The 27,295-nt window shown below is 44.3% G+C and overlaps 2 protein-coding genes across 2 annotated transcripts in view; both read left to right on the top strand.

Annotated features, from left to right (window-relative positions):
- The window catches only part of ncoa2 (nuclear receptor coactivator 2), a 48,418-nt gene extending 36,620 nt beyond the window's left edge, over positions 1–11,798 (top strand). The window contains 3 exon segments of the mRNA XM_042067434.1: positions 127–304; positions 5,563–5,722; positions 7,638–11,798. Coding sequence (XP_041923368.1) covers positions 127–304; positions 5,563–5,722; positions 7,638–7,649 — 350 coding nt within the window. The 3' untranslated portion in view covers positions 7,650–11,798.
- Positions 11,799–13,589: 1,791 nt separating this feature from the next.
- Positions 13,590–17,104, top strand: prdm14 (PR domain containing 14). Its single transcript, XM_042068149.1, has 8 exons — positions 13,590–14,196; positions 14,357–14,410; positions 14,534–14,694; positions 14,886–15,156; positions 15,324–15,526; positions 15,814–15,915; positions 16,355–16,577; positions 16,762–17,104. Exons 1-8 carry the CDS (start codon positions 13,590–13,592, stop codon positions 16,920–16,922), a joined length of 1,782 nt encoding a protein of 593 aa, XP_041924083.1. The 3' UTR covers positions 16,923–17,104.
- Positions 17,105–27,295: the final 10,191 nt, after the last annotated feature.

Genomic DNA, 27,295 nt, shown 5'->3' on the forward strand with positions numbered 1-27,295 from the left:
TGGTCTAGTAGCTTATTCACGTCCCATGCGCTTCTGTGTCCATTGGTTTGTTTAGCTTTCTCAGCTGTCTCACAGAATGTGTGTGTGTGTGTGTGTGTGTGTGTGTGTGTGTGTGTGTGTGTGCAGGTATGAGTCAGCAGCCTGATGGTGGTTTCGGAGGAGCCACCACCCCCCAGAGCCCCCTCATGTCGCCCCGCATGGGCCACGCTCAGAGTCCCATGATTCAACAGCCCCAGGGCAACGCCAGCTTCCAGTCTTCACCAGACATGAACGGCTGGCCACAGGGCAACATGACAGGCAACAAGTAAGGGACTGGGCACCCCACACAGCTGGGCACACAGAGGAATATTACAACAGAACCGCACATCATATCCACATCCATCCAAGTCATGCTAGACAGGACCCATGGTCAATTAGAGCAGAACCTGTAAGGAGAAGGCTTTGGATTATAGCATGCAGTACAAGGATCCTAAACTGAACATGCACTTGGTAACACACAAACATTAGTTGGACAGAAATATAAAAGCGGCAATAACAACGAAAGAAAATAGATGCTTTTCTTTTTGTGGATCCCCCATATTATCAAGTGAAAGTGGGAAACAACAGCACTTCTTGGAAAAAGAACCTGTCGTGGCTGAGATGAGGTACCATAGTGTGTTCATGCGGCTGGGAACGGTTCCCACTTCTGAAGTGAGAGCGTTCACTATGTTGGGTGACGTCAAAATTCTCCTGGGAGCTCTCCCAATCCCCCACTTCAAACTGGGAAGTCCCCTGGGAACCCCCACCACCACCACTCTAGAATTGTCCCACTTCCCAGTTGCTCATGAACGCACCACCAGGTCAGGGGCAGATCAGTACCATATCCGTGCCAGAGCTGTGCTGAGACTTGCCTTTAGTATCACCTGATGTCCTTTAGTTTCAGTAACAGGACCACTCCTAGAGACTTAACTGACCATAGATTCAAGAGCACTACATTAGCCTGAATTGGCTCAACAGAATGGCGTCCACTCAGGCTCCATGCTCATGATGTTACAGAGCCATCTTAGTCCGCTCTAAAAATTTTGACCGTGACTGACGGCTTGTATCGGGGGTTCTCAAAATTTCCTGAGCTCAATTTTGGATGACCGTCTAGAGCCTCAGGTTGCCCTTAGTCTGCTCTAAGCACCGTTGTGTTGTATTGATTTACACACCATCAGTTTGGAAAAGCCTGCACGGAAAAGAAGGCTACGTTGTAATATGCATCAGAGAGAAGGGAAGAGTTCTCGTGAGTGCTTCCGCATGTTGTCACTCTTTAGCTCAATAAGCCGTTCCTGTATGTCTAAAGAGAGATGTTTTGTTGTGCGTTGCAGACAAATAGGTCCAAAACACTGTGACGTCACTATTATGATTTGGCAGTTACAGAAAAACACAAATAGTGCAAAGAGCCTGTATTTGTGGATGTTTCCTTATTTGGAAAGACATAAGGAAACATCAGCTCTTTCCTCACGAGTTAAACTTGTGTGTGTTAGTCAGTGCCTACCGTGTTGGTGTTGAGCTGATGTAAGAATGTGAAATGAATAATTATAAAGACATGCTTATGGGCAGTAAACTATGGGTGATTGCACCTTGCTAAGACTGTAAACACGTGTGGGGAAAAAGGCAATAATGATTGGCTCGGAAAAAAGATAAAATAACTTTCAATGTTAATTCGACAATTGGGGATCACAAGACTGATCTCAAATTGGGGAGAAAGGAGATAAAAGAATGATGTGCTTTTACTGTAGTGGTCGCAGGAAAGTAGTGTTTAAAGTGGCTGTCTAAAATGTAGCCTAATGCACTCTTGTGCATTTTAAATCCAAAATGAGGAGGAACATGAGGAGTCCTTAAGAGCTGCTGTTAACACTAAAGAAAACACCTGCAATCGAAACAATCTGCAACCTATAAAAATATACATAAATTAAATGGTAGCCTGATATCCTACCTGTGAATGTCTTGTACAGTTGTTGACTGAGCAGATATGTACACTGCTCAAAATAAATAAGGGAACACTTTTTCATAGGAGTATAGCCTCAAGTCTATCAAACTTGTAAGCTATTGGTCTGGCTAGTTACATAACAGAGGTGGTTGTGAATCTGTTTCTCCTGCTTTGATGTCATCAAAGTTAACAACAGATGCACTAGAGGGGCAACAATGAGACGACCCCCAAAACAGGAATGGTTTTACAGGTGGTGGCAACTGATAATTTTTACATCTTTATCCTTCTTGAGTGATTTTTCATAAGTTTCACATTTGGGTAGGGTCAGTGTCACTACTGGTAGCATAAGCCAGTACCTGGAGCCTACAAAGATTGCACAGGTAGTCTCCTCCAGAATGGCACACCAATGCATTCCATTGCCAGGACTTCTGTGTCTCCCAGCGCAGTCTCAAAAGGAGATTCCTGGGGACAGGCAGTTGCTCTAAGAGAGCTGGGCAGTGTGGTATAAGATCCTGTACCCAACAGCAGGACCAGTATCTGCTCCTTTGTGCAAGGAGGAACAGTAGGAGCCCTGCCAGAGCCCTACAAAATGACCTCCAGCAGGCCACTGGTGTGAATATCTCTGACCACACTGTCAGAAACAGACTTCATGAGGGTGGCCTGAGGGCCCGATGGCCTCTAAACAAACAAAAACAAACACATTACATTTATATAGCGCTTTTTTCCTCGAGACTCAAAGCACGTCACATGGATGGGGAGACCTCACTAGTAACCACCACCAATGTGTAGCACCCACCTGGGTGATGCACGGCAGCCATTATGCGCCAGAACACTCACCACACACCAGCTTGAGGTGGAGAGTGAGGGAGTGAATGAGCCAATTACAGTGGGGGATGATTAGGGGGCCAGATTGAATGAGCCAGGTTGGGAATTTAGCCAGGACACCGGGGAACCCCCTACTCTTTGCGATAAGTGCCATGGGATCTTTAATGACCACAGTGAGTCAGAACCTCAGTTTTACGTCTTTTTTTTTTTGGCCAGAGGGAAGAGTGCCGCCTACAGGCCACCCACCAACACCACTTCCAGCAGCAACCTAGTTTTCCCATCCAAGTACTAACCAGGCCCACACCTGCTTAGCTTCAGTAATTCAGCTAAGACAAGGTATCCATTGGTCTGGCTGCTGCTGGTAGAGGGGCCTGTGCTCACTGCCCAGCACTGTGGAGCTCAATTGCCATTTGCCATAGAATACAAAATTGGCAGGTCCGCCATTGGCGCCCTGTGCTTTTCACGGATGAGAGCAGGTTCACCCTGAGCACATGTGACCGACGTGAAAGGGTCTGGGGATGTTGTGGAGAACATTTTGCTGCCTGCAACATCATTCAGCATGACCGATTTGGTGGTGGGTCAGTGATGGTCTGGGGAGGCATACCCTTGGAGGGACGCACAGACCTCTATGGGCAAGACAACGGCACCCTCACTGCTCTTAGGTATCGGGATGAATCTTCAGACCCATTGTCTGACCCTGTACTGGTGCAGAGGCCCCTGGGTTCCCCCTGGTGCACAACAATGGCCGGCCACATGTGGTGAGAGTGTGCAGGCAGTTCCTGGAGGATGAAGGAATTGATAGCATTGACTGTCCCCCCACACTCCCCTGACTTAAATCCAGTAGAACACCTCTTGGACATTGTGTTTTGGTCCATCCAACACCGGCAGGTTGCACCACAGACTGTCAAGGAGCTCAATGATGGCCGTGTCCACATCTGGGAGCAGACCCTCAGGACACCATCCGCCGTCTCATTGTCCAGCATGTGGGGTCCATACAAACTACTGGGAACCATTTTGAGTTGCTGCAATGCAATTTAGGCAAAATGGACTAGCCTGTCGCATCATTTTTTCACTTTTTTCATTGCTTTGAATTCAGCCCTCTGTAGGTTGATCATTTTCATTACCGAACAATAATGTGGCATCCTTTACCCAGTACACATTACCCAGTGCATATCAGTATAGATATCCAGCATGAGTTTTTTCCCATTGAGATCTGATGTGTTTTCAGAGTGTTCCTTTAATTTTTTTGAGCAGTGTAGATTCCAAATGATACATTTAAGGTTTTTTTTGGCTAAGTTGAAGACAGTGGTGTCTTATGTCAATTGCATTTTGTGAATGAGATGTCTGCGACATCGTACCTCAATGTGAAAGGTGTACCCTTCAGGTTGAGAGTTATATCAACTGTACACACACACACACACACACACATATATATACAGTAGACACGCACTAAAGACACATGCATTAAAGACACATTCTCTAGAGATGAAAGACTATTGAAGGAAAAATACTTAAACACAATAATATACTTAAATAAACACTGAGGTGTTAATTGCTTGTGTTTTCATTGTGCCTTGTGTTGAGGGTTCAGATAGTAAGTGATCCATTCCTCCCTCCTCTCTCCCTCCTTCCCTCTCTCTCTCCCTCCATTCCTCCCTCCTCTCTCTCTCCTTCCCTCTCTCTCTCCCTCCATTCCTCCCTCCTCTCTCTCTCTCTCTCCTTCCCTCTCTCTCCCTCCTTCCCTCTCCTCTCTCCCTCCATTCCTCCCTCCTCTCTCCCTCCTTCCCTCTCTCTCTCCCTCCATTCCTCCCTCCTCTCTCCCTCCTTCCCTCTCTCTCTCCCTCCATTCCTCCCTCCTCTCTCCTCTCTCTCTCTCCTTCCCTCTCTCTCTCCCTCCTTCCCTCTCTCTCTCCCTCCATTCCTCCCCTCCTCTCTCCCTCCTCTCTCTCTCTCTCTCCCTCCATTCCTCCCTCCTCTCTCTCTCCTTCCCTCTCTCTCTCCCTCCATTCCTCCCTCCTCTCTCTCTCTCTCTCTCTCCTTCCCCTCTCTCTCTCCCTCCTTCCCTCTCTCTCTCCCTCCATTCCTCCCTCCTCTCTCCCTCCTCTTCCCTCTCTCTCTCCCTCCATTCCTCCCTCCTCTCTCCCTCCTTCCCTCTCTCTCTCCCTCCATTCCTCCCTCCTCTCTCTCTCTCTCTCTCCTTCCCTCTCTCTCTCCCTCCTTCCCTCTCTCTCTCCCTCCATTCCTCCCTCCTCTCTCCCTCCTCTCTCTCTCTCTCTCCCTCCATTCCTCCCTCCTCTCTCTCCTCCTTCCCTCTCTCTCTCCCTCCATTCCTCCCTCCTCTCTCTCTCTCTCTCTCTCTCTCTCTCCTTCCCTCTCTCTCTCCCTCCTTCCCTCTCTCTCTCCCTCCATTCCTCCCTCCTCTCTCCCTCCTTCCCTCTCTCTCTCCCTCCATTCCTCCCTCCTCTCTCTCTCTCTCTTTCCTTCCCTCTCCTCTCTCCCTCCTTCCCTCTCTCTCTCTCCCTCCATTCCTCCCTCCTCTCTCTCTCTCTCTCTCTCTCTTCCTCCATTCCTCCCTCCTCTCTCTCTCTCTCCCTCCATTCCTCCCTCCTTCCCTCTCTCTCTCTCCCTCCTCTCTCTCTCTCTCCCTCCTTCCCTCTCTCTCTCCCTCCATTCCTCCCTCCTCTCTCTCTCCCTCCATTCCTCCCTCCTCTCTCTCTCTCCCTCCTTTCCTCCCTCCTTCCCTCTCTCTCTCCCTCCTTTCCTCCCTCCTCTCTCTCTCTCAGCATGTTCCCCCAGCAGTCTCCACCGCAGTTCGGCCAGCAGTCCAACGGCAACATGTACAACGGCAACGGCATGAACCTCAACGTCTCTATGGCAACCAACGCCGGCAGCATGGGCCAGATAAGCAGCCAGATGAACGTCACGTCCATGGCCTCCGAACAGGTGAGACACACACACACACACATACGGCCAAATAAATGTCACGTCCGTGGCCTCCGAACAGGTGAGATCCTCACACACACAATAATATACGCTCTCACGCTCACATCATTAAAAACTTAAACACAGACTTTAACACACACTTTTCTCAGTTCAGTCCAGTGAGCTTTATTGGCTTGATCGTTTACATGCAGTGTTGACAAAGCATAAACTACACTGCAGTACATAAACAAAGAAAGCATTCAACTCCTCGGGAGATGCAGTCATAGAACCTGTGTGTGTACACATGGTTAAAAGACACAGGCAGACACACACACACACACAAACAAACATTTTCATCACACAAACATTAAAATGTACACTTGTTTACACACATTCACAAAATAGGAAATGACCAGGAGAGATGGTGTTTCTCTCTCTCTCTCTCTCTCTCCCTTTTCCCATTTCGTTTCCCTCTTTTGACAGATGATCCTTGCTATAACAGATGCCCCACACTTTTGGCTCATGACCCCTCTGCGCCCTGACTTATGTCATGCCACACCAGGCCTCTCCTTAAGTGTTGGTGTCTGCCCATGTGTATGGCCTGAGAGTCATCTCTGTGCTTAACTCATTATGAGAGGCATACCTGCCCAAAAGGCTTTAAGTGTCTGCGCCACACTTGATCAAAGCAATTTTGCCCCTTCTGAACCCTCATTAATAATTAACCCCAATTAGCTTATGTTGTAGAGTTCAAATGGGGGGGGGGGGGGGGGGGGTAGTGAGGAGTGGTGATGTAATTAGCACTGTGCACTTAGCACCAAAACCAGACCGATTTGTACGCGCGGAGGGCAGTATTTTAAAGGGCAGAATTCTGATGTGACACACACACAAAGTGTCTTAGTCAGAAGAACTGTCTCACACACGCAGACACTCCTATGCACTCTTTACAGCCCACTCTAGCTATGACACATAATGGCATGTTCCCTATGCATCCCATCACATTAGTGTTTTTGCATCTATAGATCTGTTTCACCGTGAGTTTTATCTATGGTATATTGTTCTCTCTTTCTCTCTCGCTCTCTCTCTCTCGTTGTTCTAGTAAGGCCTGTGCATGCATCGTTGTTGCCCGTCAGGCTTTTAAGCCTCATAAAGTAGTATGAATATTTAACCAAGGTGCGGCAGGTTTGATAGCGAGCACTTCTCCACGGTCACTGTGTGGCCAAAGACCCCCCCCCCCAATCCTCCTCCCACCCCATCGGCTGGACCCCAGCCTGGTGATTTATTCCTCTGCAGTCTTGTAGTAACTAGCGGCACTTAATAATTCAGCAGTGCGTTGGGCCATTAGTGCGGTTTTAGGAGTTTGGGAGATGTATTACTCATGATGAGATCGGAGCGGTTGAGTTATCCCACTGGGCTGACCCCTCCGCTTGGTAAACTGCAGCTCTGTGTTCACATGCACAAGTTTCAAGGCGTGGTGGACTTGTCCAGTTTTTCGTACTTTGATTGTGGCGAGAGTTTGGTTTTTCACTAATGAGTTAAATGAAGAAGGTACTTGTAGAAGAACATGACCTGTTATCATGTCTAAGACCTGTTGTCATCTCTAAATCAGCCATTTTCAACCTTTTGTGGGTTTCCAATTTGTTCGAGGCAACTGGAAGTGAAATTGTCTGAATTGTCCCCTATCTTCAGCTGCCACACTAATGAAAGCCATTTGGATTCCCACAAGTGGTACTACAATTCTAACAATCTAATTCCAAAACATTCCAATTCCTCTGTTCTTGTAGACAACTTACAGGCTGTGTTTTGATCAGAATAGATTGATGTCGGCCAGTCCTTACACTGACCCATTTTGATGACCGGAAGAGTGTCATTGAGTGTCATATAGTAAAGATCTGATCGTTGTGCTCTTTGTGTGTGTATGTCTGTCTCTTTCACACAGAAATACTGTTGACCTCAGCGATGGCAGATGTCCCTATGGTGCCCCGTGGCACCACCCTCTCCCCCTCCGGACAGAATCCCCAACCAGGCAGCCAGCCAGCCAACCCTCTCCAGCATACAAACCTCCACCTCCTGAGCCAACCTCCAGAACCTGGGCCCAGCTGCACCCCAGTCTGCTGCCCAGCCTTGAGTATTCCCGACTGGGACGTGGCCCTGTGTGGATCCCCTGTGATGGGGGGCTGTCCCAGGACAAACAAGTGGGGTGTCGGCTGGGCCAGAGATTTTTCTGGAACAGAGGCCAGGACGGGCCGGTGTGGGGTGTTGGACATCGCTTTGAGCTTTTGGGACCTGCAGCCCCGTACCTACCCTGCCGCACGCCACCTTTGGCCGCAGCCTGAGGATCCCCAAAAAACACATACACACACACATACACACACACACTCACATCCCCCCCTCCCACAAGTGCAAAGCCCTGTCAGTAAAGCCAGCCAGTCTCTTTTATCGCATTCACCGTAGTGTGACTTAGGTCCCCCCAACCCCCCCCACCACCCCCACCCCAACTCACACACACACCCTGCGACTCCCCCCCCCACCCAACCCCCACCTACCTTTCCAAATGACTCAGCGACGCTGGCAACTGGGATTCCTCGTCCCATGAATGTATCCCTCTTTCTCTCTTTCTCTTATCTCATCTCTCTCTCTCTTTCGATCTATCTCTATCTCTCTCTTTTCTCAGTGGAAAGTGACCATACACAAGCTCATCTCAAATTGTCACTTTGTAAGCTCCTCAAATAGTTCTCCTTTTTTTTGTTCGGGGACAGAAGAGAAGTATGTTTTTTGTTTTTTTTCTTCTTCTTTTTCTCTTGGGTTTCTCCCCTCGGTGGACGTTCCAAAAAACAAACAAACGGACAAGACGACTCTTGACTGTGTGACACTCTGGGCGTAGCTCTCACAGACAAAAACAAAACATTTTAGCCATTTTTGCCTTTTTTTTCCCTTTTGTGATTTTTTTTTTTTTTTTCTGAGTGAGAATTAAACAAACAACAAAGACTTTTCAAGATGAGGTTGAATGGCAAGACACCAGATTCAGAAGAATGGTTTGAGTAAAGAAACATAATGGTTTGTAAAATTAGACTTAATTTAGTCCAGAGATTTATTGTGTATTAAATTAAGTTTTATTCTTCTGTATAGTTTTATTTCTCTTCATTTTTTAATTGAAACCAGTGTAGAATTCTTTACAAATCTAGCAACGAGAAAAAGAATCATGCCGAAGGGACAAGAGAGCCAAGGGTCTCATTTTGCATTCGAGTCTTGAAATCGCTTCCCGCTCTGCTCTTCTTTAGCGGATTGATTATGACTTTTATTTTTTATCTCTCTCTGGTCCAGTAGTTTCAGAAAAGTGATTGCAGCCTATTTCTTGTGGATTAGATTTACATATAAAATCAGTTATATGCTAATAGATTGTACATACCAATAACAAAGTTCTCTTTCCTATGGTATTTATTTTGACTTTCATTTTTTTTGTACTCTTTTTTTTTTTTTCCCTTCGTCTGGTCTTAACTGCTTCTCTGACAAGAGTGTGTGTGTGTGTTTGGGAAAGTAGGCAACAGTTTCCCAAGTGTCTGTTCTGCTCCATGTGGTACTGGTATAGGGAGTCAGTGGCAGGGGTGTGTGTGTGTGTGTGTGTGTGTGTGTGTGTGTGTGTGTGTGTGTGTGTGTGCGCGCCCTCAGATCTCTGCTTGCTTCTCAGCCTTGACCATACAGCCCTCGGAGAACAGGAGGAAACCAACACAGCCATAACTTTGCGCAGACCTGTGTGTGTGTGTGTGTGTGTGTGTGTACAAACTGTCCTGGTGTGTGGAAACAAGCAATAACGATTACTTGAGAAACTATTCTCTCTCTTTCTCCTTCTCTCATTCTCTGTCTCTCTTCTCTCTCGCTCTCTCTCTCTCTCTCTCTCTCTCTCTCTCTCTCTCTCTCTCTCTCTCTCTCTCTCTCTCTCTCTGGCTTTGAGTTTTTGTAATTTTGTAAAAATCTGGGAGGCACATCTCTGCTCAGCGGGTTAGATTCAGTATTAACCACAATACATTTTTTGAATAATAGACAGTTTATATTTAAAAGGATGTCCAGAATATGTATATTCCTACCATCACACACACACACCCATAGTGTATGTTCTGGTGATAACAAGCTAAGACTGCTGGTCAAAACTGGGACATCATTGGTCTTTCCATATTTCGGAATGTGTACCCATGCACTTTCATACATGCAACAGGCTACATACACTTATACACACACTCATGCGTGTGTGTGTCAGTTATGACAGTTGAAGGTCTCGATTGAAGTATGCATAATGTCTGTATCAAATTGCATGGGTCTCACTACTCACTACTACAGAGGTTGTATCTTGAAGATGACCATGAACATACTCTAATTTCTATCTCACCGATATTTTTGATATGTCGGACTGAAGCCAAATTTCTTTAGAAAACCCTCATTTGGTTTCTCTCAATAATAACGGATGAATGTGTTCTCACGATGTCTGCTCTTTGGTGCGTACAAATTACCACCCCCGGTCGCTGTCAGCTGTTAAGATCAGCCCGTGGTATTCTCTAGCACACAAAAAATGTCATCATGGTGCGAATGAAGGTGCTTATAGCAGCACAGTATTTACGGTTGTGTGTGTGTATGAGGCTGTATGTGAGTTGGTGTGCGTGTGTGCGCGCGCACGCACGCATCTCAGCCAGTTAAGAAACAAGGATATTTGATACTGTATGACAACCCTTTCAGATCCTCAGCCGTTCGGGTTTACTGACAGTATGGTGTGTGTGTGAGTGTGTGTGTGTGTGTGTGTGTGCGCGCTGAACTATACCTGACGTATAGGTAGTTCCAATTTTAGCCTCCTTTTTTGAATGCTGTAAACGTAGTTTCTCTGTGCATCGTGTGGGGTGGCCGCTTGGACTTTTCGATTGCAGGGTGGCCCCGGTGTGTACGCAGTAGAAATACGCAGTTCCTCTCGCGTTCCTCGGTGTAACGACCAGGCTCATTACACGAACATGGAAGGCGCTGACGCCTGACTGTGTGCTATTGCTGTAAAAAAAAATAAGCGTCTTTGCAAAAAGCTTTTCCCCCTCTCAGTGATTTTCAGTGATTATTTTCTTTTGTGATTTCAGTGTTTTAATGACTCGTTCGATCACAAGTTTTTTGATAAATGTCCTTTGCCTCGGAGACGCATTGGCATTTATGAAGGACTCACATTAACAAGAGTAGCCAGTTCTGAAGAGACAGATGTATCACTCCCCCATTTTCTGCAAAAATCCAAAGATTGTCAAGATTTTGAAATAACGATAAGCCATGAAGTGATGGTTGTGTGGGTTTTTTAAAGAATTTTTATCAGGACTAGGTGCAAATGCCCTACAAAAAATATATATATCAAAATGTCAGAATGACTTTGATTTGAATTTGCTTAAGAAACTATTTCTCTCTACCTTTAACCTTTAAATTTTGATTTTTGGAAAATTTAAAAAAAATGTTTTGTATAGTCTGCCAATTTCTTAGAGCTAAATGCAAGAACTTTGAAATGCTAAAACCTAGCATATTGCCTTAGATCCGTTTCTCTGTCTTGTATATTACAAAGGTGTCTGTATAATATTTGTATAGTGAAATTATGTACAATACTGAACGAGTGAGTCTCTGCTCAACTGTCTACGTTGCTGGATATGGACATTCAAAATATTTCTCTCACTATCTCACTCTCCGTGTTCGTCTCAATATTGCTCATTTTTCCATGTTATGTTGTGATCAGTTTTGGGTTATATTATTTGTACAATTCTCACTTTAACTGTTTCGGTTTATGTATGAAAATGATGCAATGGGAAATCGAAGCAATATGTAATTTATATGAACTCTCTGGAGAAAGCTTACAGTGTTGCGCGCTCCAAGGTGTATTTTTTCCAGTTGTGTTGTTCACATTAAACATCACTCTGTGTTCACCCGCATCGATGTTTGTAATCTTAGTGTGAGCATTTTATGCAAAGTTAGATTTACCGAGAGAAATTTAAAAACACAGTTATGCAAGTTGTTGACTAATATGGCTTTGCTGATGCTATTTGATGTTGAATAATACTATTGTAAATAAAGAATTCTGTTATTGCAACATTTAGTTCATTCTCCCGACTGGCATTCATCTTTTCTGGCTCGAAGGCTGATTTTGCTTTTTTGCCCCTGTTCATCAGTAGCCGCTCAATGTTCAGCAAGTCCGTGTGAATGTAGACATAATAAATGCTCATTTTGTCTACTCGTATGATCTAGCCTACAAACACACTTTTGCACTACACTTGTTCATTTGAAAAGAATACATCATTGGTTGTATTAAGGGAAAAGCCATAGGCTATCCATATGCACAGTTTTTTTACGCGCCTCGCAAAATGTCAAACTTTCTAACTTGGACATAATCTATGTTAAAGAGCGAGTGTTGCAAATTAATTAATAATACAAAAATAACTGTTTTAAATAAATGATGCACTGTAACGTATTAAAACTAAAATCAAACTGATATGTTTAGGTTTTTTGAAGACACAAGGTAAATGCGTAACATAGCCTATTGTGGTTAGGATTTGTTATGAAACCCCTATCTATTGTGTCAAGTAATATTCTCATGTTCCTGTTTAGTTCAGTAAGCATTTGAGGCTTGGCCTGACCAGACGTTGTTTACTCTTTTAAATGAGAACAAGCCGTTTTGTACCCTCAGAAGTTTGACACAATATCAGACCAACATGTTGTGATGGGCTACTGTTGAATATTCAGTTCATCTGCGTGTGTGAAGATTGTGAGATTGTTATCCCATTATATTGTGTGAAATCTAACACAAACCAACATTTAAGTGCAGTAGTTATAGCCTAGAGTAGTTAAGACACCGGCAGGAGTTAACTCGGCGGCAGTGCATATGAATGCGCTGAGAGAGGGGGGAGAAGGTCGGTAATCAGGACGTGTTAAAGTGAAATCCCCTGGGGGAGGCACGGGTGCGCTTCCAATGAGCTGATAGCTGGCCAATGGCTGTGCAGACAAGGAAAGGCATCGTCCTGGTCCTATCCTCCAATCAGTCATATGTCCGTGAGTCTTGAAACAAGCCACAACCACACAGCGAGACTCCAAGTACGTATCCGAATTCCATGAAAGTTCCAAGGAGTCACGGCAAAAACTGTTTTAGTGATCAACATGAAGTCCGTGTCTGCTGAATTCTAATGCGCCCAACACATGGTAAGTACAGCTTTGCTCATGTTCGGCTATTATAGGTTACTAATTCAAATACCTTTAATTCCCTAAATCACCCACTGCTTTATCAAGTAGGCTACTACATTTCAACAGTAATCTCAGTGGTTCTGCACACGACAGACAGATAATATCTCAGCCTATTGAACCGGGTACGCCCATTACCGCTTTCCAAAGAGCTGCGATGGCTTCATTAATGTTGACCTTTGTCACTGACCCGGTGTTCTTTAATATAAGTGTCACGACCCTGATTTGTCTCAGCTATTGGCTACCAGCGTGTCCGTGGTAATTGTCTAGACTGCGACTGCGTATTTGTGCAGTCCAGACGGGCTCAGTTGCTACTGGAAGTGTTTTATGCTCACCACATTAACTGTAAATAGTGAGTGTTAATTGAAATGACTAAAAACTTATATCAACTTGATACGGACTTGTCAAGAGGCTTCAACTGTCAACATTCAAGAAAATAAACCATAGGCAAACTGCAAACAGTAAAATAAAGTAGAATGAAGTGGCTGCATAATTACTGATGATCATGTTAATAAAGTAAAAGCTAAGGAAAGGAATTCCTGAGGTTGAGATCCATTATTTCATCTAAACTATTTTTGTTTTCAACAGAACAGACAACAAAACAAGCAAACAATCTATTCAAATTCACGTATTCTCTGATCTGTCACCTGCTGCGATGGCTGTGTCCCTGTCAAGCATCCCTGCTGGGAAGGACAGGACTTACCATTTCGACCCGCTCAAAGGAAGCCCTGCTCGGGGGTCCGGTTTCTATCCATCCCTTCCCAACGCGCAGTACATGGACGTTTTTAAGAGCACACACAACCTCTTCCACCCACTCAAGTCGCTTGGACGCCTAGTCACGGAGACTCAAACCGTCATGCCGTTCAGTTTCACCGGAGGAGCCCAGAACATCTTTGCACAGAATGGACATCAAGCGGCCATCCTTCACGAGCAGGTCTTAAACATGGCCGGCATCCCATACTTCAATAGAGTGCCTCTTATTTTCCCTAAACACGAGGAGGCAGCTAAAGTTGCTTCTAACCATTCTTCTGCATCGCTGTCAGAATTCAGCAGTCCGTCCAGCGAGAAATCCTCCCTCGAGTCCTGCTCACCTTCCAAAAACAACGTGCTTTACCTGCACAACGCGGACCCAGTAACTGAACAAACACGCACTTACTGTTTCACAGACGAGGACCTCTTCAATGTGCTGTACGGGTACTCCCGGAACCAGGAAAAGAATGTTGGCCATGCCATCTCGGGGGTTGTCTTCCCTGGAAATTCAAGTGAGTTTGAAACTGATGTTTAATTTGATCATTCGTTTAAAATGTTTAATATTCCAAACGCCTTTTTATTGACATAAGTGACGCCTTTTGAACTTGTGCTGTGTTAATTAATGAATTGGGAAATGTGAGACATTAATAAACGGACTCCCTCTCTTTTTAGTCCACGAAAGTCAGCACCTCCCGTTGGATATGGATGCTCTTGAACTTCCAGAAGGTATATGATCACTGACCAATATGTGATTTTTTTTCTCAGTAGCCTATATAGGCCTAACATTGGTAATATTTTAATAAAACTGAACAGATGTTTCTTAAATGGTCAATCTCCTTACGATTTCAGAGTTGTCAATTGTTCAAACGACTACTGGAAGTGTCTCTCATTACGGAGTGTTTGCGGACAAAATGTCCATAGCGAAAGGCACTCGATTCGGGCCATTCACGGGAAAGCTGGTGAACACCAGTGAGATTAAAACATACGACGACAACACACTCATGTGGGAGGTAGGAAGACACGGGTTTACTATCTCTCCCTAAAAGCATGCAATGGATTATTTTAACCAAAACAGGCTACCGGTATGCTCCTTTTATAAACAAATACATACATCATAAGGCTGCCAATTATTGGGAAGCATTCGTCTGTATTCTCCATAATGTTTTGTTAATTATTTATTTTGGTTTTTTGTTTCTATTAGATCTTTGAAAATGGACGCTTGAGTCACTTTGTAGATGGCCGCGGGGCGTCTGGAAACTGGATGTCTCTTGTGAAGTGCGCCCGCTTCCCTGAGGAGCAGAATCTGGTGGCGGTGCAGAACCAGGGGCAGATTTTCTACGAGGTGTGCAAAGACATCAAGCCGCAGCAGGAGCTCTTGGTGTGGTACGGGGATTGCTATGTGCAATTCCTGGGCATCCCGCTCACTCTAAAAGAATTCATCGATGACAATTTTGAGCAGCTTCCTCCTGAAGGTGAGAAATCAGTATTTTGCAAATTAGCCTAATTGTAGGCCTAAATTGTAGGCAAATGCACATAATTATTTAACTAAATTCATAATTGCTACTGTACGTGCTGTGGTGGGGGGTATGAGGACACTGCTCTTCGTTGCTCATAATCTTTTCCCCTCTTTTATTTTTAGATTCTGGAGAGGGGTTTAAATGTGACCGGTGTGGGAAGGTCTTTGCTTACAAATACTACAGAGACAAGCACCTGAAATACACGCGATGCGTCGACCAAGGAGATCGGAAATTTCCCTGTCACCTTTGCAACAGGTCTTTCGAGAAGAGAGACCGGCTCAGAATACATATCCTACATGTCCACGAGAAGCACAGGCCGCACAAGGTATACGTTCCACCAAATAAATATGCATTTGCGCGGCGGTTTGGGTTTGCAAGCAACTGTTCTTGTGTAGTGAAGTGGTGCTGAAAGAACAGCTCCTATAGGTGGCGCGAATAACGGTTTAATTGGTGTTTAGGCCTATACGGGTTACAAGCCTCTCTGTATATTCTGTTGGCATAGTTCAAGTGAATCCGAGCCAAGAGCCATAGGCTACTATTTTGTGCCATTTAATTATTTTAACACCTGGAATAAGCTTTAATCGTACGGTTGTCCTGTCTTTCTATTTTCAGTGTTCAGTGTGTGGAAAAAGTTTCTCCCAGTCGTCCAGCCTGAACAAACACATGCGTGTCCACTCGGGGGAGAGGCCATATAAGTGTGTTTACTGCAATAAGGTAAAGTGCACCCCAATGGCGCTCAGTAACAATCCCCTCAAGTCAAACTCTCCATTTAGGATTTGGCTAATTTCATGGTGCGTTTTGCGCGGGGGTTCATTACGCCTCTTGTGCCGGGGCACGCTCGGAGGAGACCGTTACATGTTAATTAGGGCCAGATGTACCTCTTATCTTTTGTTAAAGGGGATTGTGTCCGTAACTTATGACTCAAAGGAACAAAAGTGTTTTGTGTTGTTTGCTCTATAGTTTCGGCCCCTTATTAGCTCATTTGGGCAATTATAGTCACACTCAGCAGACGGTTGTTTGCGCAAAGCGATCTAAACTGTCCACGCAGGGGAATTAAAGAAAATGACCTTTACATGTAAATGTTTGTACATGTATTTTTGTAATTGCTATGGATATTTCAAAACGTCACTTATGGCACCCGTGCTTTATACAGGCCTTCACCGCGTCCAGCATCCTTCGCACTCACATCAGGCAGCATTCCGGCGAGCGCCCTTTCAAGTGCAAGCACTGCGGGAAGGCCTTCGCCTCTCACGCCGCTCACGACAGCCACGTCCGGCGCACCCATGCCAAAGACAAGCCCTTCTCCTGTGATGTGTGTGGGAGTTCCTTCCAAGATGTTCAGGAACTCAAAAATCACATGAACAAAAGTCACAAAAGTAAGTTAGTGAATTCATTCGTTATTTCAAGTCAAAAAGAAAAGAAAGAACGAAAAGCCTAACCTCTCAATGTACTCTTGTATATGAAAAAGAACTAGGTCTGCTATCTATGTTATCTGATTTCCTGATATTGTAATTTAGGCTACAGATTCTAACTGATGAATTATTCCTTGTCCACTGGTAGAATCGACTCTTTCCCCGGCCGTTTCAGTGAGTCAACAACTCGATGAAAATTCTCTCTTTCCTGCGACCAAAGATATCACCCAGACACAGAGACACATCGGAGACAATTTCGCTTACACTGGAATTGTTACACTCAACAAAGAATACCGTCCTTGGAATTAAAATGAAACTAAAATCGAAACACCAAAGACTAACTTATTCCACAGACATTAAAACGCTGCTATTCACGTGTAGGTTTTATTTCGTTATTATTTAAACAGATTATTTAATGTGATCAAGAAGTTTTATCTTTTCTGTTAAAAAAATATTTATTAGAGTATGATTATGAACGTCCATTTTATACTGAATAAGCTGAAAGCTGTATTTTTGTCTTGTGCATTGTTATAATTGCTATAATGTTTCACACACATTTACGATTTTCCAAATTAGTAAGGAAGTATTTAATATATATATATATATATTACACTAAACCGTAGTTTTCATTAGCACAAGTTACACCAAAGGAATGTCAATCATTTGGGTATATGATATTATACAATTATCTTAGGTGTGGCAGTTTGCGCGCTTTCATATGAAATCACATTAGCCTACTGATGTTTGATATGCATACATTGCGCAGTGGCTACCTCTACAGTGATATTATTTATGTTGTCAAATTCGTGTAATTTTATTTTTTTTGTATTCTATTGTGAGGCTGCAAAAGCAGTGTAAAATATTTGTCTGTGTAAATGTAATTGTTACAACCCCTCTTTCTTTTAATAAATATCGAAGAAAGCATTTGTGTATTTTCTTAATTCCTTAAAGATTTCCCGAATTGCAGACAGACAGTGAAGAGTAAACATACAGTTCTGTGACACGTGTTAAAGAAACAATAGTTGCAATAGTGCAATTCCACCTATTTGGGCTATGTTTTGCATTCTGTATAATTTAAGAATTTTCCGTAACTAAATTAAATGCCATTGCTCAATTATTATGCATGTATTTATATCTATTAGGCTATATAATATTGAATGCATTATTCAATGTCTTTGGTGATCTGGTAAATGATGATATATTGAAACTGTAATCAACTGCTTAAACTGCTTTAATGTTTTCAAATCACAGATAGATTACATTAAAGTAGCCTTGGTGTAGCCTAAATTCAGCACAGTTTGCCATTAAAATACACTTCTTCTTTAGTTTAAGTCACAAACACTGTGCAAGATGTAAAACCAAGGCACTCTACTCTGGTCATTTTGTTAAAACATTTCAGTCATGAGTCTTAACAAAACTCTTTTGTTACTGACACTCTCATTCCACTAAGATCTTTGCCATTGCACTGGGATTGTCACCAATAAAAATAATGAGTCGATTTGTGTGTGTGTGTGTGTGTGTGTGTGTGTTCAGTCATAAACCACTCTCTCTGTCCCTGTGAGTGTGCACTGTGCACGTGTGCAAGATGTTTTCAGTGGATTACTCTGCACTGTGCCCAGAAATGAGCAAAGCGCAGCGGCATATTAATGACAATAGACTGGAGCGATGAGGTGGTCTAGAATGGGGGGCCTGGACAGAGACAGAGACAAAGGCGGTCCCCGTGACATCTGCTGACCTCCGATTGTCCCCTATGTTGCCAAATGTCCCAAATTTGTTGTCTGGTGGTTCAAAGCAGCAGGCTGCAATGTGTGTGTGTGTGTGTGTGTGTGAGAGAGAGTGTGTGAGAGAGAGTGTGTGTGTGAGTTTCTCCCTCTGTTTGTTTGTGTGTGTGTGTGTATGTGTGGTTTTGAGCTGAATGCTCTGCTATATCACCCCTTAACTTTTCACTCGGTATTCCCCAGTGAAGACTACTGGACAGGCTGCTGCAATGAGAGCTACCAGGTTAAAATTAAACTTCTACACACGTGCACACACACACACACACATAGGCAGATATGAAATCGACTGTAGAATTCACAATACTGAAAACACAGGTCATTCAGTGCAATCTGGAGATACTGACTCTAGATTTCTTTCTGGCTTTTGAGTATTTATCAGTGTGTGTGCGTGTGTGCCTTCCCATCCGCATTTTTGTGGTCTGAAAATAATAAACCTCAAGCATGGCACAGCATGATACAGTGTGATCCTGTCAACCCTTTAGAAATTATCACTATATTTACTTATTGATCACAACCCCTCTTTGTTCAAAGCATCATTCATCAAAGCAACCCTTCCTGCCTTTCTCTCTCTCTCTCCCTCTCTCTCTCTCTCTCTCTCTCTCTTTCCCTCTCTCTCTCCCCCTCTGCAGCATGCATCATGACATATCTTCACCATACGGCTCACCACAGTGCATTACGCGCCTCTGCAGGAGTGCTCCGTGCCAAGCCGTTTGCATGACAAGCCCCACAGTTCATTTAGAGATGCACCGTGGCCCATTTATATGGATGCAGCTTTCTCTCCGTTTCCCAGCCAGCCTACTGGGAGAGAACAGGGCTCAATGCAACTGGGGACGAGGGGAGCCACAATGGCCTCCTGCTGCTAGTTTTACCCTCACTGGTCACATACAAAACAACACATCACATGGGCGTGAGCAGCAGTGTCAGGTCATAGGTTAGGCTTCAGTAGAGAATTTAATTATTCTAGAGCATTATTATTGAAATGGTGTATGTATGTGATCCCAAACAACTTGGGATTTAAGTCAACCAACCATCAACCATCTTTGTTTTTTTACCCTTTAGAACTCGTGTTTTCTACCACATTTATGATGCTTCGAAGACACCTCAGAGGGACGAATCCCATCAAAAGACATTGATGATATGAATGACTCTTCAAACCTGTGTCAGCCTCTTCTATGATGCAAATGAATGATGAATGTTTTTTTTTGTGCATTTCATTTCGCTAATATTTCTGCTTCTCTTCATTTTACAAATATTGTGGATTTCTACTATGTATCTCTGGATTACAGATGTTTATTTAAACAAGTTTGTATTTCCTTTTGGTAGTTTATTATGTGGATATATACAGTATGTATATATATATGAACTTGCTTTGTCTCATGTCCACACCTTGTCATGTCCACCAGAGTATGCCAATCATTTTATAGAATCAGCACACACATCATCTCCAGTGCCTACCTCTCTCTCTCTCTCTCTCTCTCTCTCTCTCTCTCTCTTTCCAAAACAAGCATGGATGATGGAGGCATCGCTCTAAATGGCTTCAGCATCACCCCTATGCGATGAGCTGATTAAACTCATCTCTCTCACTCTCACAATTTTTATTTGCCTGTTTATGGGCATTGATTTCACACTTAACCTCTCCGGCTCCCAGATGCCAAGCATCCCGGCCCCAAGAGCTCCGTCATTCACTTTGATTTGTTTTATTAATGATATTAATCCATGGAGGGGCAGTCTCCCCTGTAGCTGTGTGTCCTGGGTTATCTCTGGTTTAACACTCACAATGTATGGGGAGCTATTCTTGGAAATGATGTAATACAGCTGAATGATTTATAGATGAGTAAATAGGACTCCCTATATCTAGATAATTGCTTTTGGTTTTCACATATAAAAGCATGCCATAAATTGTCCTGATATGTGGGTATGTTTTTCTAGTGTGTGTGTGTGTGTGTGTGCGTGTGTGTGTGTGACAGAGATGGACCACCTCCCAACAATCCAAACTGACAGGTTCATCTCTCAACATAATTGATTAAAAGATGAGAGTCTACTTCACTCACTGTTAGAAGTGTGGAGCACTTGATCATGTCCTTGTTTTGCCTTGGTAAAAGAACACAGCCTTCCGACAAGGTACTCTTCTTAAACTGAGACTAGTAGATGTCAGTGCTGAATGAGTCTAGACTGTGTGGTACAGCTGAGGCACTGCAGGCATTTTTGGAATAATGCCCACCTGGCATAGATCAGTGGACATTCTTCAGTGGTAAATGATGCTGGTATACACATACACAGAGGAGAGAGAGAGAGAGAGAGAGGGTATCTCTCCAGAAAGGTCTCTCGTCCTGGTGACGTGTTTGACCCAGCGTGTCTCTCTCTCTCTTTCTCTCTCTCTAAGTGGTTACCTGTCAGTTCTTATTTCAGCCTGTACCTTGTGTGCCGTGAACAGCAGCAGAGCTGGCCACGGCCTGATCTATTACCCTCTATTGATTTCCTAATAGCCGTCAGCAGCACACACACACACACACACACACACACACAAACACACACACACACACACACACACACACACACACTGTGAGTCAGTTCTTAGACTAGCCTAGGGCTCTTAGCATGAGAGCTCCCATAAACTGAACCTTAAAGAGACCAACCACCACTACCTGACATCTCAGCCCTGTCTTTTCCCTCAGTCATTAAATGCAGATGATGATCACCACAGATGACCACTCCAGCCAAAGTAGCCCCAGCAGTATCAGCAGCAGCAGTAGCAGCAACAGCAGCAGCTTGTGGACAGACTGTAAGGAGTGCGTTTGTGTTTGCAGGAGCCGGTAATGTCCACAGGGACAGTAGGCCGACCTGAAGGTAATCCCCCCTTTTGGAAAGTACAGGCCAAATGCCCTGAATGTGCCCTGCTGGATGAGAGGCAGATCAAACAGACTAAAGCTGCTGTGTGTGATGCTGGTGTTTGTGTGTGTGTGTCTGTGTGTGTGTGTGTGTGTGTGTGTGTGTGTGTGTGTGTGTAAAGAAAGTGTGTGTGTGTGTGTGTGGGTGGGAGGTGGGGGGGGGGGGGGCCCACAGAAGCAGATGGTGCTGGCTGAGTGGCTGGAACTGTTATGTTGGGCCTCCACTAGTGGTTTGGTCCCTCGGGGGCAAAACACTCCAATCCAACTCCAGTCTGACCCAGTCATCTCTCTTGCTTCAGGTACCCCCCCCCCCCCCCCAAAGTCCTATTCCTCTCTCTCTCCACTTTTATCTGCCACTTCCACCCTTTTTCTGACATAAGCACCTTCTGTAAGATGATAAATGTTCTCATCCTTAGAATGGCTCTCCTCAGTTGATTCAGCTTCAGCTGATCACATCCAGAGTTTCCGGACAGTTCCTGCTGTCTTTGTTAGTTCATTCTCATTTAAGACTGATCCAGAGCCTGTCTTAAACTCCCACGTTGGTTAGACTCACTGTTATTTAAGTGCTGGGAAGTTAAAGTGGCCTTGATTTGATGTTGTGGGGGTTATTTGGAGACTGACAATTGTAAATAGGAGGATGCTTTTGTCATTCAAGGACTTGAAAGAAAGTGTGAGGAGATTACTCTCCATGCACCACGCAACACAATGGCTGCTCTCTGTGTGTGTGTGTGTGTGTGTGTGTGTGTGTGTGTTTATGCACAAGGTTTGTGTCAGTTTCACAGTTATTTCAGAGGGGTGACAATCTAACAGCAGGAGAGAGCAGAGGAATCGGTCAGATCGAGAAGAGAGAAAGAAGGGAGGAGTGAGGAAAGAGAGAAGAGAGAGAAAGATAGAAAGGAGGAGAGAGAGATGAACAGAGAGCGGGTAAGAAGGAAGGGAGAGAGGAAGAGATGGAGTGAGAGAACCATGAATAGAGATGGAGGGAGAGACAAAGAGATGTGGAGGGACAGATAGAGCGGGACAGAGAATTATGAAAGAGAGAGAGAGAAGGAGAAAATGAGAGTCAAGAGAGAGGGAGACAGAGAAGGAAAGAATGGGCACAAAAGTGTTGATGAGTGAGAGATAATGAAAAAAGATGGAGGGAGAGATACAGTATAGGATAGTGTGAAAGAGAGAGGGAGAGAGTTAGGGATGGATTGATGGGAGAGTAAAAAAGAGAGAGAAGGAGAGAGAGTTAGGGATGGATTGATGGGAGAGTAAAAAAGAGAGAGAAGGAGAGAGGGATGGATTGATGGGAGGTTTTCCCCTGCTGGGCAGAGCAGTGTGAGAATGAAGAGATCACCAGGTCATCTCCCATCACAAAGAGAAGTGTGAGCACTCACACTTTCTGTAACACAGTGGTATGTTAAACACACACACACACACACACACACACCCACACACACACCCACACACACTCACACACACACACACACACACACACACACACACACACACACACACACACACACACACACACACACATTCATTATCTTTATTGGCGACAAGCCCACAAGAAACAAACAGATACAGGTATATGCTCCTTCATATGGACACACATGCATATCCACATACTGAAATACTTGTGTTGTTTGTGCTTGTGTGTGTTGTGTGCCCTTCAGAAAGCTCTTCTCCTTATGAGTCACAGAGCAGGTGTCCCCCCTGATGCACTCACATAAGAGAGAGAGAGAGAGAGAGAGGAAATCAAAATAATGTTTTAAATGGTAAGAATGCACTATCAAAAGGCTATATGTATCATATGTATGATGTGTAATATTTCAAAGCTAAAAGCAATGGCATGAAAACTATTCTTGATATTTCAAATATTGGTTGTAGCATGCAATAATTAACACACTGCTAACTATTTACTAACACATCCTAGTTAATAAACTTCTTTTCATCTGAATAGCTTTATATTTCACCTTATCCAGTGATCCCAATATTATTTTATAAGTCTATGTACAGCTGTTCCATTAGCTAATTATCCCCACAGCGTCTGTTCCTCTCATACCCTGTTCCTGGGTATTCTTAGTGTGTTCCTCCAGCAACTCCATTCTGTGTGTGTGTGTGTGTGTGTGTGCGTGTGTGCATGCTTGCGTGCATGCATCTGTGTGTGAGTGTGTGTGTGTGTGTTTGCCCTGGGGATCTCCCTCATATGAAAACAGTATGGCCTCATGCGCACCCATGCTTCAGTGAAGTGGTGGCCCAGGCGGCTACTGTCCCCAGTGCTGGGAATTAACCCCCATAATCCTCCTCTTCTGTCCACTCACACTAACACTCCACAGCAGATCCCTGCAAACAACATACTGTTTACCTAATTTGCGTGTGTGTGTGTGTGTGTGTGTGTGTGTGTGTGTGTGTCAAGCCCAATGAGTAGTAGTCAGATGGAAGAACTTTGTAGCCTTCATATATTTCTGCACTGGAGTTAGAAGGGTGTATGAATATATAGGTGCGTAAATACAGGTATACAAATATAGGTACATGTAAAATGCTCATGTGTGTGCATGTGTGTGTGTGTGTGTGCGTGTGCGTGCATGCGTGCGTATGTGCATGCATGTGTGTGCGTGCGTGTGTTTGCTTGCGTGTGCATGTGTGTGTGCGTGTGTGTGTGTGTGTGTGTGTTGTGTGTGTGTGTGTGCGCTTGTGCGTGTGTGCGTGTGTGTGTCTGTGTTGATTAGCTGATGAGCACTCAGCTTCTTCCTATAACTATGTGGAAACCAGCTCTGAGGGCCATCTGATAATCAATCCCACAACTCCCCTCTTCTGCAAACACTTAAACACAAGCACATTGCACAAGCATACATATACATATTACCATGCATACATTACAAATACATACACAGATAAAATACAAACGTACAAACAAAACACACACACACACACACAAGCAATCACATTGTGATAAATTGTTTAAAAGAAAGTAATCAGATACGTCAGTGCATATGTTTGTGGTGTTCATTTTTTAATGTTTTATCTGTTTTATATGGCGTTTATAAACAGAAGTTCGGGAGGAGCGTGACGGAATTTGCCACCTGGAATACAGTGGATGGCACATACCATACACAGTAGCCCTCTCAAATAACAACAATGTAAACAATGTGTGTATGTAAAATACAAACGTACAAACAAAACACACACACACACACACAAGCAATCACATTGTGATAAATTGTTTAATCTGCTTGGTAAATATCTAAATAAAACAGAGCAAAAAGAAAGTAATCAGATACGTCAGTGCATATGTTTGGGGTGTTCATTTTTTAATGTTTTATCTGTTTTATATGGCGTTTATAAACAGAAGTTCGGGAGGAGTGTGACGGAATTTGCCACCTGGAATACAGTGGATGGCACATACCATACACAGTAGCCCTCTCAAAGAACAACAATGTAAACAATGTGTGTATGTGTTTGTGAGTGTGAACAGCTAATATGAGGACCTTGAGAGGAGTCATTGACATCTTCCCCATCAATGGATATTAAATAGCTTTAAACTGCCTATGAGCCGTGTAATAATCATGAATAAATATTCAGCTTTTAAAACAACACACTACTCTGTATTTATAGGAAAAGGAAGAGGAGGAGGAGATGGGAGTTTGCCTTGAAGGAGAGAAGGGTCTGATCCCCCTACCGGAGGCCTTATCTCCCTCTCCATGCTGGTTGACCTCCTGATGTGGATGGTGAATGGACACCCTCAGTGCAGACTGGTCCTCCCAGCCTGCTCTGCCCTCTCCTCCCTGACCTGACCCTCCTGTTGATGAGGCCAGTGGTGGTCAGGGCTAATGAAGCCACAGCGTTTCCTCTCCAACAAATGATACACTCACATAAGAGAAATGCATCTAGCACCAACAAAAAGGCTCATGCTCCTACCCGCATTATCAATGTTACAGTGCAAAACCAGACATTCTGGCCATGCCTCTGCACTGTCAAAAATTCAATTTTCCACATTGTAAGTAAGTGTAGAATCACAATAAGATCAACAGCTTTTAAGGTAAAAGAACTCTCTGTTTTTTATCTTCATTTCGTTCTTCCTTTTCCACTCTGTTTCTCTCTCCTTTGGGTGGGGGCAGGCAGGATGCTGATGCAGATGGTTGAGGCCAGGGTAATGGTGACTCAGGGTGAAGCCACAGCCCTCCCACAGACAGACAGAGATGGAGAGGGTCAGGGAGACCAGCGCCCCTCCGGATGGGTCCTGCCCTGCTGAAACATTCATGAAGCCTTATGACCCTCTCTCTCTCTCTCCATCCCCCATCTCCCTCCATCTCTTTTCTCTTCTTCTCTCTCCCTCCCCATCTCTTTCTCTCTCTCTATCTCTCTCTCCCTTCTCTCTCTCCATCTCTCTCTCTTTCCTAATGTACCCTAACAGGACTTTATGGCCACTGTGGCCCTAGCTACACCTAAGGGGCCTTCCCGGCATCTAACTCCTAACACCCCACTCATGCACTCTATCTCTCTCTCTCTCTCTCTCTATCTCTCCCTCTCTCTCTCTGCCTCCTACTGTATTCACTCAATGCAATTTTAAACATGACGCCGCGTTAGTGTGAAGCTGCATTATCAGATAGCTGACATGAAGAGAGTTGCACACGGATGGATGGCAGTTAAATCATCATGGGACGACTTCCTCATCTGTGTTCTAACTCACAGTTGTTTGTGTGCACCGTGGTGCTGCTGTGCATGGTGGTGCGTAGCATCAAATTAGTAAGATGTTTTTGGCTATAGATGTTTTTGCATTAGTTTGTGCGGGATGGTATTACCACCTTACCTAGCGAATTGTGCATCATAAAAATTAGACCCCTATCAGAGACTTTCTAATGTGGAGACACAGCACTCAAAAAATACTCCATAGAAATGCATGGGGCTAGTTTGTCACGCCAATATGGCCGTTGTCTACACATATCCCACTCCTTCCTCGGCAAAACGTCGACATGTGAATACGTTGAGCCAATTATGTGGTGTGATGTGAATACATTGAGCCAATCATATGGTGTGTTGTGAAGACATCGTGCCAATCATGTGTTGTGATCTCGCCGCTGGAGCAAGATTGGTGTCGTGAAGCCTTGCGCACGCGCATTTGTGCCGAAATGGATGCCCGACGAGTGCCCAAAAAGCGTTGTCAAATGGCCGCCGAGTGGAGGGACTTGCCTAAAAGGACTTTGCCCCTATGCATATGGACATAATATGAAAATACATTTCATGAATACATATAATAATATATAATAAGAATAATGTTGCTCATGAAATACACATAAGCTAAAAACAAAGATAAAAAAATCTAACCTTATTTTTTTTTCATTTTGCACCTACCTGGTATTGATTGATCTTGTTTGGGCAGCCTCATGGGCCAAAAGGAATCTTTTTTGCTGAACTGGCTTTTCAGTTCTCTTTTTTCCCTCTCTCTCTCCCTCTCTCTCCCTCTCTCTCTCTCTCTCTCTCTCTCTCTTTCCCTTTCCTTACACATGCAGACAATGGGCAATGGACAGCGGTGGAACCTGAGCCCGCCAGCTACCAATTGATCTGTTAATGTTTTTTCACTTAAAACGGAGCCTCCACCCATTAAATGTTTAAGCTTTGACAGCTGATATCAGCATCCGTGGCATGTTTTAAAGTGGGATAGGAGGACAGTCGTGAGAGGAGTGGAGAGGAGAGGAGAGAAAGTGACCTCTTGTTGTCATTGGGCAGTGATGTGGCTGCCTCTGGACATCAGGGAGATCCTCCATTACTGGGCGTCACTGGGTTGGTGGTGGTGGTTGGGGGGGGGGGGGTAGGTGTTTGACTGGTCCCCAGGTCAGCCTCTGTGTTTACACTCACATGTTTAAAAGGCCATATGCTGAATAGGGTTGTGTTACGGTTCGGGTTTCTGAAGTCCTTACACCCCAGCAGACACACACACACACACACACACACGCAGGAGCCATTCACAGCCCTGCCTGGCTCATCCACCGGATGGTTGGGACATTTGAGGTGCTGGGGTATTGAACAG

Source organism: Alosa sapidissima, chromosome 17 (genome assembly GCF_018492685.1).
Source record: "Alosa sapidissima isolate fAloSap1 chromosome 17, fAloSap1.pri, whole genome shotgun sequence".
Classification (NCBI taxonomy): Eukaryota; Metazoa; Chordata; class Actinopteri; order Clupeiformes; family Clupeidae; genus Alosa; species Alosa sapidissima.